At 44.4% G+C, this 16,638-nt stretch overlaps 1 protein-coding gene across 3 annotated transcripts in view; it reads right to left on the bottom strand.

Annotated features, from left to right (window-relative positions):
- Positions 1 to 578: 578 nt before the first annotated feature.
- Positions 579 to 16,638, bottom strand: part of LOC125722483 (E3 ubiquitin-protein ligase TRIM47-like) — a 230,611-nt gene continuing 214,551 nt past the window's right edge. Inside the window, exons 3-5 of one of the 3 annotated variants that reach the window (XM_048998666.1) lie at positions 4,496 to 4,729; positions 4,166 to 4,324; positions 3,270 to 3,595 (exon numbers count right to left, since the gene is read on the bottom strand). In XM_048998666.1, coding sequence (XP_048854623.1) covers positions 3,566 to 3,595; positions 4,166 to 4,324; positions 4,496 to 4,729 — 423 coding nt within the window. In that variant the 3' untranslated portion in view covers positions 3,270 to 3,565. Of the gene's footprint in view, positions 716 to 3,269; positions 3,596 to 4,165; positions 4,325 to 4,495; positions 4,730 to 16,638 lie in introns of those variants that run through there. The other 2 variants (XM_048998665.1, XM_048998664.1) reach the window with 2 other exon arrangements.

Consider the following 16,638-nt stretch of genomic DNA (forward strand, 5'->3'; position numbering starts at 1 on the left):
GGCTAATTAGAGTTGCTAAATTGCCCATAGGTTTGCATGTGTGAGTGACTGGTGTGTGAGTGTGCCCTGCGATGGGCTGGCCCCCCATCCTGGGTTGTTCCCTGCCTCGTGCCCATCACTTCTGGGATAGGCTCCGGACCCCCCGCGACCCAAGCGGTTTGGAAAATGGATGGATAGATGGATAGACGATGACAATATGGATATATGGATGTCAATGGCTCGGTGGTCAGAAAATGGTGAAGCTATAATGTTTGTTTAAATATTTCCTAATTCATTAGAAATAAGCCAAAAATCAGTTTGTGACTGATTTGAAAAGGTCCAACACATTTGGTTGGAAAATCTCTTGTTTAATCTCTTCCATAATGTTTTCTTTTTTCAGAGCCTATCATTACTATGTATAGTTATTGCCGTCACTGGATGATAAATCCAGACAGTAGTAAATCTGCATATAGTTCACACTACACGGTAAACAAAACAAGTCGGCTTGCAGCTCTAATCAAACAGTGTATGATAGAGTGCCATCTTGACTCCCTCCTCCTTCTACATTTAATGCCACAACCACATGCTCACAAGTGAGACTGGAAACGAAGGAACCGACCAAGATGGTTTTCTCGCACTGCCCCCCGGTGGACATGACCTTCAATCCTCCAGATAGATGTAAACTACGCACGCAAGTGTAGTCGTGTCGTGTGAAGTCATGGCCCTAAAGCACAGACTTAGGAGATGTTCAGTGTCACAGCCAGTTTGGGTAAGACTGCAGGTGCCGTCTTAGGACAATATTAAAGAATCTGAAAAAAGTACACTCAGCGAATACACAAAAAGAGCAAACGTGAAGGAAGGACTTCAGGGGGAACAAAGTGCATCAAAGCCCACAGCTACTCTCTCTCTCATCTGACTCCAGTTGTGTGTCACCTACACACTGGGTCAGACAATGTGTTTTATACATTAAACTGATCTTTACTGAATATCAAGCCTTTGGTTGGAAAATCTTTATTAATGACTGATTGTATTATCAGGATAAACCTTGATTTTTATGCGTTAAACTGAAATGGGGTCAAATGAAAACTATGCAGCAGCCCTGATCAAACCAGCTACTCCTACTTGCCCTTTATCAGTGAGACTAGAGCACTTAGGGAAGGAGGTGGAGCAGCCACCTTATTTAATGGGTTTGAATTATTTTTACAAGTCAGGCACTACTTTCTGTCAGAAGGGTAATTATGAATCTGAATGAACAGAAATTACATGTGGAGTTCCTCAAGGGTCCGTTATTGGCAGTGGGCAGTGGTGGCTTAATGGTTGTTGGATTGAATCCCCGACCAGCAAGGCACTGCTGAGGGACCCTAAGCAAAACACTGCTCTCTGGGCGCTGAATTAGCTGCCCCTTGCTATGTCACAATGTCACATATGGGTTAAATGCAGAGGACACATTTCGGTGTTGTGCACTGTGTGCTGTGGTGTGTCAACACTGACCATCAATTAGAATTATAATCCTCACTGAGCCTCTTTGTTCAACATCTACATGCTTCCATTTGCTCAGATTACGGAACATTATAAAATCTCTGGAACACTTAAGGCCATGTTGTTAGTAATTAAATAAAAATTCACAACAAATAATAATCCATTGTTATGCATTATAATCATGGCTTTAAATATTTATCAAAAGGCATAACACATTATAGGCATGCTTATTATGCATAATGAATGATGTATGAAGCTTTCATCTTTAGTGCCCTATAAATACCTTCATAATGCATTATAATGATCGGTATAAGCATTAAGGATGCTTTGTATTGCATTATGAAGGTATCTATAGTGCCTTATAGCTGAGTGTGTCATAAAGCATTCATAAAGCGTTATAATGGTGGATATAATGTGTTATGCTTTTTTATAAATATTTATAGCTGTGTTTATAATGCTTTATGAGTGCAGTATAATTAAGCAATAACATATAAGAAGATACTCCGGTATATCATGGCTGTGATTCGGTCAAAGGTAGAAGGCTATAGGCCACCACAAAAAAAAAAAAAAGTTCTCATAACATCAGTGCAAGTGGGAGGGGCCATCGTGTCCAAACCATCCGCATATCTGGATAATTCAGTCAATCACCAATATAGTTTTGTCTAATATTTCCGGTGCCAGCAGTAAAACAAGTAGCCAGCTTATTATCGGAGTAACTTTGCATTGTAAATGAAAACCATGCCACAGGTCTGATAAATAAAATATTATGGCACTTGAGTGGCGAAGAGATCATGAGGCAGATTGCAAAGTTCAGTTATTGGCATCTTTAATAGTGCGACTGTTAAAAGGACAGTTGGCAGCTTATAAAACTTATTCTGGAACAGAAAAGAACAAATCCCACAAAATGGAATACATATGAACCTTTACTCTCACTGTCACCTATGTTCATTTTCTAAACTGGTGGAAACACAGGCAGGTTCTGAAAAGGCATCAAGTGACAACCAGCCCAGCACCGGCTCCATGTTGGTGGAAATGAGGCATCAGTACAGTGTTCCCAGGTCCAGCCCAAGGTCTGCTTAAGATCCATCCAACGGAAGCTGAAACCAGCCCAATAAGAGAGAGAGAGAAGGATTTCTCTCTAAACCAGATACGGAAAAGCTTGTTCATGTGTTTATTTCCAGCAGGCTAGACTATTGAAATGGTGTCTTTGCAGGTCTTGGTAATAAATCAGTCAGACAGCTGCAGCTCATCCAGGATGCTGCCACCAGAGTCCTCACTAACACCAAGGAAGTGGAGCATATCACACAGCTCCTTAATCACTGCACTGGCTTCCTGAGCATCACAGGATTGGTTTAAATATTATTACTTGTCTACAAGGTACTAAATGGCACTAACTTCCTTGAACCTTGTGAAGCATCCAGACCCCTGAAAGTTTACTCAGTGTCCCAGAATGAAGACCAAACAGGCTAAAGCAGCTTTTAGTCTCTATGCTCCCTGTCTGTGGAACAAGCTTCCTGAAGACCTGAGGTCTGCTAACACTGTCAGCTCATTATAATCAGGGCTTAAAATGTTTTTGTTGCTGCTTTGTTTCAATAAATTAAATTAGCAGGAGTTTAGTCATACGCTGCCTCTACAATCTCACTTCTTTTTAGTTAACTGTTTATTTGTGTTTTGGGCTTTTAGAATTTTTAAAATTGTTTTTTAAATTGACAATGAACGTGTTTGTAAGTCCCACACCAAAGTTCCGAAGTATCGAAAAAGTACCACAGCTGCAATGATGCTTTTGGTACTGGAACTTCTGGTACTGGTACTCGACTGGAAGTTAATGGAAAAGGGAAAGAACCAAAAGTACCGAACCTGGTGCAGTGGAAAAGCACCCTGAATAAACTTGCCTTACTTAGCAATTGGATTTAAAGTCCACTGAGATAAAAAGCTCATGTAAATGTGAAAGACCCGGAGGCAGCGGGAGAGAGAAAGAGAAGCTCCACTAGCAGTAGAAAATGAAACACAATAAAACACAATAAAACACACTCCACCTCATACAGGGAGAGAGAAGCGTGTGTGTGAACAGACTCACAGTGTAAGAATTCTGCTCTGGTCCTGGGCACTAATACTGGTAGGACGGTGTCTTTGGTAACTAGAAGGAGACAGAGAGAAACAGCGATGTGAGTAAAAGGAATTTACTTGTGGGAGATGGACTTCACTCACTGTGGAGATAACAGCAGTGGGGTATTATCATTATGAGGGACAATAAAAAATAAAATTGCATTTTAACAAACTGCAAATCATGGTAAGTTACACATAATACAGATTTTTGGTTTCTATAATGTAGAAGAAACATGTTTCATGTGATCTGGGTTTTGCAGCCAGTAGAATGTGAAGCTCTTTCACCAGTTATCACAAAGATTTAAACTTATTGTAAACAAACTGACTTGGTCACACAAATGTGAGGCTGACTGTAGTGCATACTCTCTCTGCACGGTTTACATCGGGGGGGGGGGGGGGGGGGGGGGGGGAATTATACCCGCAAAGTCCAGTGTGTACGCAGGTCTTTGGGGTAACCTTTAGGTCAGCTGTTCAACCACAGGTGTGAGACCCTTCAGCCAATCAGTCCTCTAATTAGTAATCCAGCAAAAGCAGCCCTTTCTGGGTAAGACTGGCCAGCCCTGGTCTATATTAACATGAACAGACTAGAAAATGTATTAACCTGGTGATGGATCTCTGCCATTTTCATTCTGCAAAAATTCTCCAGTTGATCTTTCAGTTCAGAAACCGCCTTCCTCAAATTCCCAAAATCAGATCTGGGACTGACAGAGATTCTGGGTCCAAATCCAGCTTCAGGAGTGACAGGAAGAGCCTGGCGCCTCTACAGACAAACAGTCTGATTAAACAGCTTCATCAATACAAATGTGTATTGCAATCTAATTAACAGAACCATTAACATCTGACAAATGACAGACTAGTTGAAATACAAATTACAATATGCATTCATTTGAATACTCTGGTTTTCTTATTGCCAAAGTAGCTGTTCTGTTACCTGGAGGAAATGGATGTGATCCTCTGTGTGTGAAAGCTGCTCCAGCTCAGAGTGTCTCCTCTTCAGTTCATCAATCTCCTGCTTCAGTCTGTCCATGTCTCCTTCAGCCTGACTCACTGCAGCCTTCTCCTGATCTCTGATCAGCTTTGTCACCTCAGAGCGTCTTCTCTCAATGGAGCGGATCATCTCAGTGAAGATCCTCTCGCTGTCCTCCACTGCTGACTGTGCTGAGCTCTGTTGGTGACACAGGGAGCAGAGGACAGTAAATTACAATTGGCCCCTTTTGAGACTCCAGAGAGCCTCATTGTACAAAAGAGATGTGAGCTGACAGGAGGTATAAAAACAGCACAGGGCTGAGGTTTGGAGCGTCACCATGCTGGACGCCTCAGGTGCTGAAACCCAGCCAGCACTGATTGGAAATGATCCCTCATTAAGCTCATACACTGTCAGCTGCAGGGATTTGGCAGAGACTGGTGGCTGTATGGGGCAGGTTGGTTGTCACCATTAGGTCTCAGTTTAATAGGTGACTTTTTTAGTGTTTATTTGCATTATGCTGGGTTATGAAAAGTTTCATTTTTCTCAAATAGGCCATGTGGGGAAAAGGAAGAACACACTAGGGCCAAAGACGATGAGAGGACAAAGGGGATGGACAGCGATGGCTGCTGGCCACACGGGGAAGAGACACAAGGACAGGCACTGAGACGAAGCTTCATTATTTATGTCAAAGCTGCTCCACGCGTTATTAATATTAGTGAAATGTGCCGGTAAAAATGACATGAAGGTGAAATTAAAGCGTGTAGGTAAGAATGTGTGTTCAGTAGCCAAGAAAATGGATGTGTGAATAGAAACATATAATAACAGTGTAATTGTTTATATAGTTTTATATTGGGCTGTCCGGGGGCTTGAATTCCTGGTTAGATATTCAGTCCCACTCCAGCCCTGACTACTTTTACTTCATTTGTTCCAAGTCAGACATAATTCAGCATATCAGACAAAACAATGAACCTCTTTGTTAATATTTTCATAAATTTTGAGCTTCACTGGTTATCATTGAAAGCCAAAATATTATCCTATGGCAACCAACACAATGCATTAAAGGCTGAACCCTTTAACCTTGAATAGAAAAGTATTAATCTACATACATCTTAGTACCGAAAGACCTTTTATAACATGTACATTTGTACTGTGTTGATGTAGGTAAGGTAAGGTAAGGTAAGGTAAGGTACGGAGGTAAGGAGCACACACTGAGTACAGTGCCTTACTGCACCCACCACACGACGAACCACCTCAGGGATGAGAACCTGAGTGCAGCCGTGCAGTGGGTGACACCTCAGCACCACACCAGTCCCAATGGAACAGTGTGAGTTTTATCCGGTGGCTGCAGTGAGCTTGTGCTGTTTTGCATGGTGGAGTTTATTGTGAAGCTGCAGGTCAGTTTCACAGTAAGAGGCCAGACACACCAGGCAGGACTTGACAGCTTTGTGTTTTCTCCCAGTACAGACGTCACACTCCACATCTCCAGGTCCAGCATACTGGTCAGCAGGAGTAGCTGCTTGTAGTCCAGTCTTCTTCAGTTTCTCCACCACTTCAGCCAGCATGGTGTTTCTGCCCAGAACAGGTCTGGGTATGAAGGTCTGTCTGCACTGGGGGCAGCTGTAAACTCCAACATGATCTTCCTGATCCCAGCAGCTCTTAATGCAGCTCATACAGTAACTGTGTCCACAGGGAATAGCCACTGGATCCTTTAGTAGATCCAGACATATTGCACAGCTGAACTCGTTTACATCCACTGCAACTCTGGCTTCTGCCATTTTACCACGAACACTGATAGGATTCAGTCTCATTTTCTCTCACAGTCGTCTGTGTGTGACAGTGGGAGGAACTTCCTGCTTCTCAGACTGCAGCAGGTGTGGTTTTGGACTGAGACCAGACTGAGAAGAGCAGACTGGGCAAACAGTGGAGCTGCAGTTTATGAACAAAATAGTACATTATACAAACTGTACCCAAAGCGAACATTTATTTATCTTTTATGAGAATAACAGTTACTGACATTGTTTTTCTGTAAACAAACTATAATCCTACTCTTTGATTTTGTGCAGTAGATAGAAATTATGTATAAAGGTATAAGAGAGCAGATCTACTGAGAATGAATTTCTGTGTCGGTTTAGAATCACGTTTGGGATCATGTGGTTTCAGGTGAAACATGCAGGGATGTGCAGTTATAGACAGACTGTGTCAGGATTAGACAGAACAAGCTTTGACAAGTACTGTCAATGCACAGATTTGTTTTTTTACATTATTCTATATACAATATTCAAGAAAATATATGTCATCTCTTCCTTTTCTTTCTGTGTGTTTGTGCAGGGAGTGTATTTATGTTAGGAAGGACAGTCAAGTTCAGAGTGATCATTTTAATCATCCAAAATAATTCCATACTCTAATAATGAAAATTGAACACTACTCTTATATTTAAGCCAAAAGTTAATGGACCAGCTTCAGCCATCCCCAGGAACAGAAAGATCATATATCAAAAAAGTATCCAACAAATTCCAATAATTGCAGTACAGGGTTATGGGACACACACATCACAGGAAGCACAGGGCACAAGGCAGAGACACCCTGGATGGGATGCCAGTCCATCACAGGGCAAACACTCACTCACATGCTGAGGACAATCAAGAGACACTAATTCACCAAACTGCATGATCGTGAACAGCATGAGGAAACCTGAGGAAACCCACAGGAACACGGGGAGAACATGCAAGCTGTACATGCAGAACCAGGACTGGGAACCACACCCACAAGCCTGGAGGTGTGAAGTGAGAGCAGCTGGTCTGAAGTCCTGAAGGGAGCTGGAGCGCCATTTCTTTGGAACAGTGTGGAGCCGTCCTGCATTACTGCTTATCCTGTACAGGGGGGTGGGGAGCCTGGAGCCTGTCCCAGGTGGCACAGGGCGGGGGACACAATGGACAGGATACTAGTTTATAGCAGAGCACAAACTCACACATACAGACTCACACTAAGGGCAGCTTAGAGATTCCAATCGGCTGATCGCAGTTTCATGTTCTCCAAAGTAGGAGGAGAAAGCCCACATTGGAAGAACATGCAGACTTCACACATACAGCAGGAGGGACAGGAAACAAGCCAAGAGACAGAGGTTACACCCCGAGACCCCACACCCCCCCACAATCACACATACTGTTAGGATTTATTTAAAAGTTACATTTTAATGCTACAAAATGATGACTGACTATGAACTTCATATTCCAGAACTGTGTTGGAATCTATGCTGACTGTAAGAATGTTACCTTACAGGATTTACCCGTTTCTGTGCCCTGTACCTACAGTAAGGAGCTGGGATCTCTGCTCCTTCAAAGCAGACAGACTCACTCACATATGATTACAGTTCTAGTACATAGCAGATACTGTTGCTGAAAGTGGTGAACAAGTGAGGCAAATATAACAATGCAAACATGCTGCTGTCAAGGTGCTGCCTGGGCACTAGTGCAGCTAGGCTGGTATTTCTGGGCTCCACAGACATCGCTGGTGGTTGGTGTCGTGGTCACCGGGGTGAAAGACTCGTGCAGCAGGTGTTTCTCAGACAACAAACAGGGACTTACTGGGATCAGGGTGGGAGGCTATGGAACCGGCAACACGTAAGGCACAACATCAGTGATCGAACTGGGGAACACAGGACCAGGAAGCACTCAAATGGAGGACTAATGATGGAAGAGACTGGAGACAGCTGGGAGTGTTTAACACGAGGGCTGGAACGAGACGTGAGACCAACAAGCAGCAAACATGGCCTGTTAGAGCCACGTCAGGGAGGAGGCGGGACATTTAATTTCCTTTTTATATAGTGCCTCACAGAGTCGTCCCAAGGCACTTTACATAGATGTGTAGTCATACATTACAACATCATTAAAGACAGTAATACACAACGGGAAAAAGGAAAGAAAGATATTAAATAAAGAAAGCCAGATGACAACGGAGGAGAGGAACCAAAACCCCCAAGTAAGGAGATAAAATAGACCTCTGGAGGTCCATGGACAACTGGCTGCCCAACCCCCCCGGCAGACTAATATTACTGAGAACAGAAAAGAGTGGAGCTGCTTGCTAAAGGCCAGGTGTGAGGTGTGATTAAAGTCTGTCAATAAGCCTGTTCTCCACGCTGGCCTGTGTAGGGTGACACTCAAGGCTGCACCCAGGATGACACAGTTAGCAGGTCCAATTCGCAGTGTCACCCCTCCATGGGACAGAACCAGGACTCCAGCTGAGATGGTGCCCCCCCCGGGCAGCACCTGGAAATGTGTGGAGGCAGAGAGCATGGATGGTCAGAACATGTGTTGACACATAAATGGACAAGCATACTGGATAAAAATGGCATTGCTTAATGTGACAGTACCTCCCACCCCACCCCAACCCACCAGAAGCATGCGCTCCGGCCATGAAGTCCAAAGGGGTTAGACAACAGGGATGGAACCAGACTGGACTCTGGACTAGACAGGGGACGACAGAACAGATGGTAGACAGGACAAGACCAGAGAAGACTAGACAGAGCACTAGACAGACAGCAACACCAGACATAAGAGCAGTTGCAGGACATCACTAAGGACATGGAGCGGATAAAGGAAAAGCTAGGAACCACAGGTACAGCAGTCCTGTCAGACCCCAAAACAGGACGGACAGGTGGAGGGTCAACAAGAACAGGGGCACAGGATGCACAAGACAAGGAGAGATACAGGTGGGACAGAGCAACAAGACAAACACTGAGGCACAAAAAGGAATAACATGGGGCATCCAGGGAAGCCAGGTGAAGATTTGGGGCTGGGGACCCTCCTAGGCCCCTTTCCAGGTGAGGCTGAACTCTGCCGAATCACAGGACCAGAGGGTCTGGGAGGGCCAGCAGGGCAGGAGGACGTGAGGGGTTGGCGGGCGATGAGAGAACCACAGAGCAGTAGAACAGCAAGGAGACAACAGGACAGGAACAGGAAGATGGCAAGGGACATACAGGGCAAGAGCAGAGACTGGCAGACCCTCTCTGGGAGACAGACATTCTGCCTGCCGCTTTCTTGGACTCCTGTTGATACTGGTGACCAGAAACTGGGACCAGAGTAAACGGAGTCTGGGATGAAGGAGGGACCCACGTATCAGGACCCAGGGCACTCTAGCAGGACATCCTCTGGATCCATCTTCTCTGGGCTGGTGGCAGCCTGCAGGCATGTGCCGGTGGGACGTCAGGATAGAAAGTGGGCACCGGCTGGACGTCTGGGGACATTGAGGTGGGTGCTGGCCAGGCATCAGGGGACAGAGAGGTGGACGCTGGCCTGACATTATGGAGCAGTGTGGCAGGTGTCGGCTGGTTACCAGGGAACCGTGTCAGAGTCTATGAGAAGCCTAGAGGCAACCAAGGCCTCACCTGTGTTGGACACTGTGGGTGCGGCCTGAGTGGCCCTCTGGGCCGGGAGCCTTAAGTGCGGATGTAACGACTGCAACGGCCGGCTCTCCTGGGCCAGATGCTGTAGATGCAGTGTCTTTCAATCACGAGTGCGCTTCCCTAACCATTACGTCACCACTGCTCACTACTATGTGTACTACTAAAAGAGGCAGTAGGGTCTTGTCCAGCCAGCTGACAAAACGTTTCCACATTTAATTGGAACGAAGGACAGTAGGAAACATCTGTATTGTGTGCAGACTTCCAATAAAACCACGTTGAAGCAAAGTCCGACCTCTACTGTGGTCCAGCACTCTGACAACCATAGAACTAGGAGTGAAGCCTGTTCTTCTGTGCTGGAGAGCTTTGGGGAGCATGTTTTGGCGAACAGGGGGACCACAGTAAATCCCGGAGATGCATCATGTTGTCAGACTTCAAGTGACAATGAGGACGCAGGTCGCCCCACGGCGAGTGACGTGGAGTCGGCGGGCTCCTTTTCTCCAGAGCACCCCACCTCTGCGGGGTTCAGCACACTCACTCCATTCCAGAGGACCCTGAGGATCTCCGCTATAGCTGTCACACCCTCCACTTGGGAGTCCGGGGAGAGGGCGGCTATGCCATCTGTCAGAGATGGGCCATTCTCTCTGGGGAAAGATGTACTGCGGCCTGAACCAGCGACATTAGGTATGCTTGACACAAGCAGCAGTGATCGGCTGTAGGGACCTGGGGAATCTACTGGGGCTTGTCGAGTTCCGTCAGTCTGTTGGGTGCCAGGATGAACGACTCTGGGAGCAGGTGTTGTCAGACAATAAACTGGGATTTACTGGGATGAAGATGGGAGGCTAGGGAACGAGCAACACGGAGGGCACCACATCAATGGGGAACACAGGGCCAGGAAGCACTTATACAGGAATAACAAGGGAAGAGACTGGAAGTAGCTGGGAGTGTTTAACATGAGGGATGGAACGAGACGCGAGACCAACGAGCAGCAGGCATGGCTTATTAGAGACACGTCAGGGAGGTGGCAGGACATGACGTTTGGGGCTATGGTTAGGGTTAGGATTAGGCTTAGGTTTAGAGTAAAGTGTTTGTGGCAGAGAGCGGTCAGTAGTACAAGGACACGACTATGCCACCTGGGGAATTTCACCACAGGAAAAATTACTCTAAATTAAGAGCACACAAGTTCATTTACCGAATGGAGCTGGACGTGTTTGTACTATTGACAGTTTGTTGAAAATATAAAACCAAGAAACAAGACAAGCGCTTTAGCATCAACGACCTTAAAAAATTAACCAGCAATCAGCCTTTGGCCACTGGCTGACAAAACCCAAGCAAGAAACAGGTGTCCGGTGAAGTTGATCAAAAAGGGGAATGGAGTCCCCTAAACACACACACACACACACACCTGTGCTCCACCACACTGATCCCCACACAACTATACTGCACACGGTGAAAGTGTGAACACCACCACCCCAGACCAATCAAATCTTAGTCAGTCAGATCAATAGAGGCAGCCACTGGTATACAAATAAACGGAAAACAAAAAGAAAATACCCCAATCTAACCAAGAATCTGAGTGTTGAAATCTATGAAGAGTTCAAACAATGAGTAACAGAATACAGGCCGTCACTCTGCAGCAGTCCCATACAGAAAGAAAGGGCGGCCTAAAGTCTGCTAAGTCGCAAAATTAGGGAATGAAACAGCTCCAAATGCAGGAAAAGGTGCGGCGATCCTTGTCCAAGGTTGCAGTGTTGATGTGCTGCCACCTTCTGGGAAAACGATGAACTGATTTTGAGATTAAGAACATGTATGGTTTTCTGGTGGGTGGCATGGTGGTGCAGTGGTCAGCACTGTTGCCTCACACCTCTGGGACCCGGGTTCGAGTCTCCGCCTGGGTCACATGTGTGTGGAGTTTGCATGTTCTCCCCATGTCATCGTGGGGTTTCCTCCAGGTACTCCGGTTTTCCCCCCCACAGTCCAAAAACATGCTGAGGCTAATTGGACTTGCTAAATTGCCCGGAGGAATGCATGTGTGTGTGAATGGTGTGTGAGTGTGCCCTGCGATGGGCTGGCCCCCCATCCTGGGTTGTTCCCTGCCTCGTGCCCATTGATTCCGGGATAGGCTCCAGACGCCCGTGACCCAGTAGGATAAGCGGTTTGGAAAATGGATGGATGGATGGATGATGATGATGACGATGATGATGACGATGATGATACGTAACTTTCCTATGAGGCCACTGCGGCGCCGCCTCCACTTGTAACTCCCCTCAATAACGAACACAAGTTGATCTCTGATCACGGGCATTTATTCACATATCCATCCGGTCAGGCATGCCGTGAGAACTAGATAAAAAAAGCACATAAATCATAAAATTAATCAGCAAAAACACAGGCATTCTCCTAAAAATAACCAAAGACAAACAAGAATACAGCTCGCTCACGCCATTAACTTGCAAATTGGACATAAAATCTCATACCTCATTGGCCGTGATAATTCAAGAGGAGTTAAAGAAATAAAACTTATGACTGCAGCTTATACAATAACTCCAATCCCCATGAATATTGACACTTATAAATTAAAACACTTTCTCAGCCTCATAACAAGTCCCGCGCTTACCTGATCGGAACGAAAATGTCACCAGCAAAACTGACCAGACCGCAACTCAAACGCCAGATTAGTTCCTCTATAGAAATACTAGAAAGCTCCTTACAAACGTATGCCTTTAATTATAATCATGTTAATTACTAAATTCTTCATTTAAATCAAATAATGCTGCGGATTCAGTTATGTTTAAATCATTCTTATATTTAAATTAATTAAATAAATGTAAAGCAGCATAACTGATCCTAACAGCAGTTACACTCCTCCATCTGTTAGTTTTTAATTTAGGGCACTGTCTTATTATTTAATTTAGGTTCACATTCATTCGGTTTACATGTGCAGCATTTAACAGACGCTTTTATCCAAAATGACTTCAATTTCTTAACTACTATATAACATGTTGTAACATCATCAAAATCACACTTTAGATAGTTGATTTTTTAAAGACTGAACTGCACTTTAAAGTGTGACAAAGTGCTGCTCTGTACTTCTGTACTACTGGTAGAATCTGGAGGCCATTAGCTGGGAAAGATGAAAAGAATTGAGGTATGAACATTATGTAGTGAAGGCTTCGCAAATAAATCTGCCGATCAGCTGGCTGTCATGACTTTCACAGTCACAAATAATCCATGTTGTTGCACATTTAAAAACGATGTCTATGAATAGATATGAAGGTGATCAAAAGGCTACAAAAAACACTGACAAATCCTGACAATCCCCAGTCATAACAACCACTTTTGAAAGGCCAATACATCAAAATGTATTAGAAAAAATATTGTAGGTCAGTGAAACGTGTCCCACCCCAGTGGTTAAATGACACAGAATTTGATGCACTCCCCAAAGGTGTGGCCCCAAGTAAAAATACCAAGTTTGGCGTCAAACGACCAAAGAATTGCTGAGATATGTTAACACACAGTGATTGGCGGCATCACCATCAAAATCATTTGAATGTGATGGACAAATCGCTTTGCAAGTCAAAAGTCCCTCAGGTTTCACTTATGAGGCTGGGTACTAAGACTATCCATCCATTCATTTTCTATACCGCTTATCCCACTGGGTCGCGGGGGGTCCGGGGCCTATCCTGGAAGCAATGGGCACGAGGCAGGGAACAACCCAGGATGGGGGGCCAGCCCATAGCAGGGCACACTCACACACCATTCACGCTCACACGCACACCTACGGGCAATTTAGCAAGTCCAATTAGGCTCAGCATGTATTTGGACTGTGGGAGGAAACCGGAGTACCTGGAGGAAACCCCACGACGATATGGGGAGAACATGCAAACTCCACACACACGTAACCCAGGTGGAGACTCGAACCCGGGTCCCAGAGGTGTGAGGCAACAGTACTGACCACTGCACCACCATGCCGCCCCCCTAGTTCAATCCATTCAACAGTTATTAGCCACAAGGCATGTTTACTTATTGCAACACCACCTAGTGGTGGAATGACACTATTTTTGTTCTTATTCCTCAGAATTGGGCCCCAAGTCCAGTCACCAAATCAATTTTATCCAATCAAAGTTTTGTTGAGATATGGTCACACATCCTGTTCAGTGGCTTTGTCGTCAAATTCATTGGATGATAGTGGCCATAGCATCTGACTTTTAGTAATTTTTGGTCACAATCCCTTCTAGATGATGCACCCCAAATTTGATGATAATTTGATCAACAGCCTAGGTTTCCAAAAAACTTTTTTTTCAGAAAAATTCAAAATGACAATATGACAGACTTAATTAATGAGTGCAATCGAAGTTAGACAAGCCATGGCTTTAACCACACCAAAGATCATAATCCCAGGTTTAAGAATTCAGAATTTACATGCAGAAACATATCTTGAAATTTGACCTGATGGTGTTGCTACAGGAATGAATGGATTAAACCCAAATCTGGTGAGCCAGTATTTTGGATGGGCCTCTGTCAGGGTGCCAAACTACAAAGTAGAAGATTGGACAAAATTTTTGGCCTGTGCAAAATAAGTAGGTTTTCTGAAAAATTCAGAATGACAGAAAATCCAATAAGGAAATTAACGGCAATGGATGAATTTGAATCGGGATGACCAAAGGATTCAGAGGAATGAAAGATCACAAATCTAGGCCAAGGGGTGTTAACATACTTCATATATCAAGTATAATACCCGTAAGAAATGAGTTTATTATAAGAATGTCCGCTAAAGTCAGCTAAAACTGCTTAATTTCATTCTTTTTAGCTTTGCTCTGACTTTAGCTGAGTATTTTGTTCACCCTGGTGCTTGTTGGTAATACCCCAGTGAGTACAGTGCACGCCCCCTCCCCCAAACAGATTCTTCCCAAAAAAATGTGCCAACTTCTTTCACGAGGGAAAGATTTGGGATCCATTTAGCCTTTATTTATTTGTAATAGAGTATAAACGACTCACATATTTTAATTAATTACTTACATTCAGTGCTGTGTGTGGTTGTGCATTGACTTTAATAGGAAGGAGTGTCTGCAGGTTTCCTGCCACACACAGGTACCAGCCCGTGTCCTTCCTCTCCAGTCGCCTCATTGTGACGCTGAGCACTTTATTAACTCTTTCATCACTGAGCTCCACAGGCCTCCCATCCAAACTCCCAGAATTCCCTACACAAGAGCCCCTGCCCATCCTACACCACATCATGTCAATGTAAATGTCAGTATAGTGACACTGAATACTGACAGTGTCTCCTGTCATAGGCGTCACCTCCTGTTTGTCCACAAGCTGCCCTGGAGATCCTGAAGACACAAATCAGAAACAAAGGAAGCACTAACGTTTGCATAACAATAAGATATTCTCACTTTGATTATGAACCAGTAACAAGATGTTTATATCGTCTTTCCGTACATTTTATGCATATCTATAGCTGAGCTATGACATTTGTCATATTACTTATCATATTTAACACGGGGGCAGCATGGTGGCGCAGTGGTTTGCCCTGCTGCCTTACAGCAAGAAGGTCCTGTGTTCAATCCCAAGTCCTTTCTGCGTGGAGTTTGCACGCTCTCCCTCTGTTTGAGTTTTCACCAGGCGCTGTAGTTTCCTCCCACGGTCCAAAAGCATTCAAGAGGGGTTGAATGGTGAGTCTAAATTGGTCCTGTAGTTGTGTGTGCACCCTGTGGTGTGTTGGTGATTCCCCAGGGTTGGTTCCCACTTGTGCCCAGTGTTCTTGGGATAGGTTCCAGTCCCCAGGCAACCCCAGTTGGAATTAAGTGGCTTTAGAAAATGGATGGATGGATACTTAACCCCCTGTAGAAGCCCATGTAAACTGATATGGTTACTTTTTCCACGCTACATTTATCATATTGGGAAAAATTTAAATGCATAGCAGCGGCCCTTCTACCTCCGACGAGCTAAAAGGTGTGGCACAAGTCCCCTTATCCTCAGGACACTTTATAACTGTGTCATCAAGAGCATCCTAACTGGATGCGTCGCCGGCTGGTATGATAGCCACACCACCTACCCCAGCAAAGCTCTGCAAGAAGTAGCACGGTGTGGGGAATATCATTATGAGATGAGCTTCCTGTCAGGGTCAGCTCCTGTTGTCCCAGTCTTGCATCCATAGCTTCTGGCTTTGACCTTGAATAGGATAAGTGCTACAGCCAATGGATGGATATTCCATACTTACATGCACTTCACACATTAAGGTCAAATGACAGTATAATTTTCACTATATATAATATGCAATATTAAGTATTAACATGGTCTATATGAGGAATTATGTAACTAATATTAAATAAATTTAAAGAATATATACCATGCAGTGCTGGCCTCCCATCTGCAGGGTAGGCCACACGAATCCCAGCCATAGTCTATGCCTATGTGTATAGACTTTGCATGTCCTGAATATGTCACATTAGACATGGATTGATATCAAGCTTGGTACTTCATGATTAAAGCTAAATCAATAACGTAAAACATTCCCATTTAAATATTCAATTGCTTGGAAAAAGGCCTATTTACCAATTAAACCAGTAGCAATAGCACATAAATCCATTAAATACACAGATTAAGTTTAATTTGGTCTCAGATATTACAAAACCTCATGAATAATACACTGACATTAGGTCTATATATTTGTGTGTTTTTTTTCCCATTAGCCTAGCCTACTTTT

Source organism: Brienomyrus brachyistius, unplaced genomic scaffold, assembly GCF_023856365.1.
Source record: "Brienomyrus brachyistius isolate T26 unplaced genomic scaffold, BBRACH_0.4 scaffold39, whole genome shotgun sequence".
NCBI classification, from domain to species: Eukaryota; Metazoa; Chordata; class Actinopteri; order Osteoglossiformes; family Mormyridae; genus Brienomyrus; species Brienomyrus brachyistius.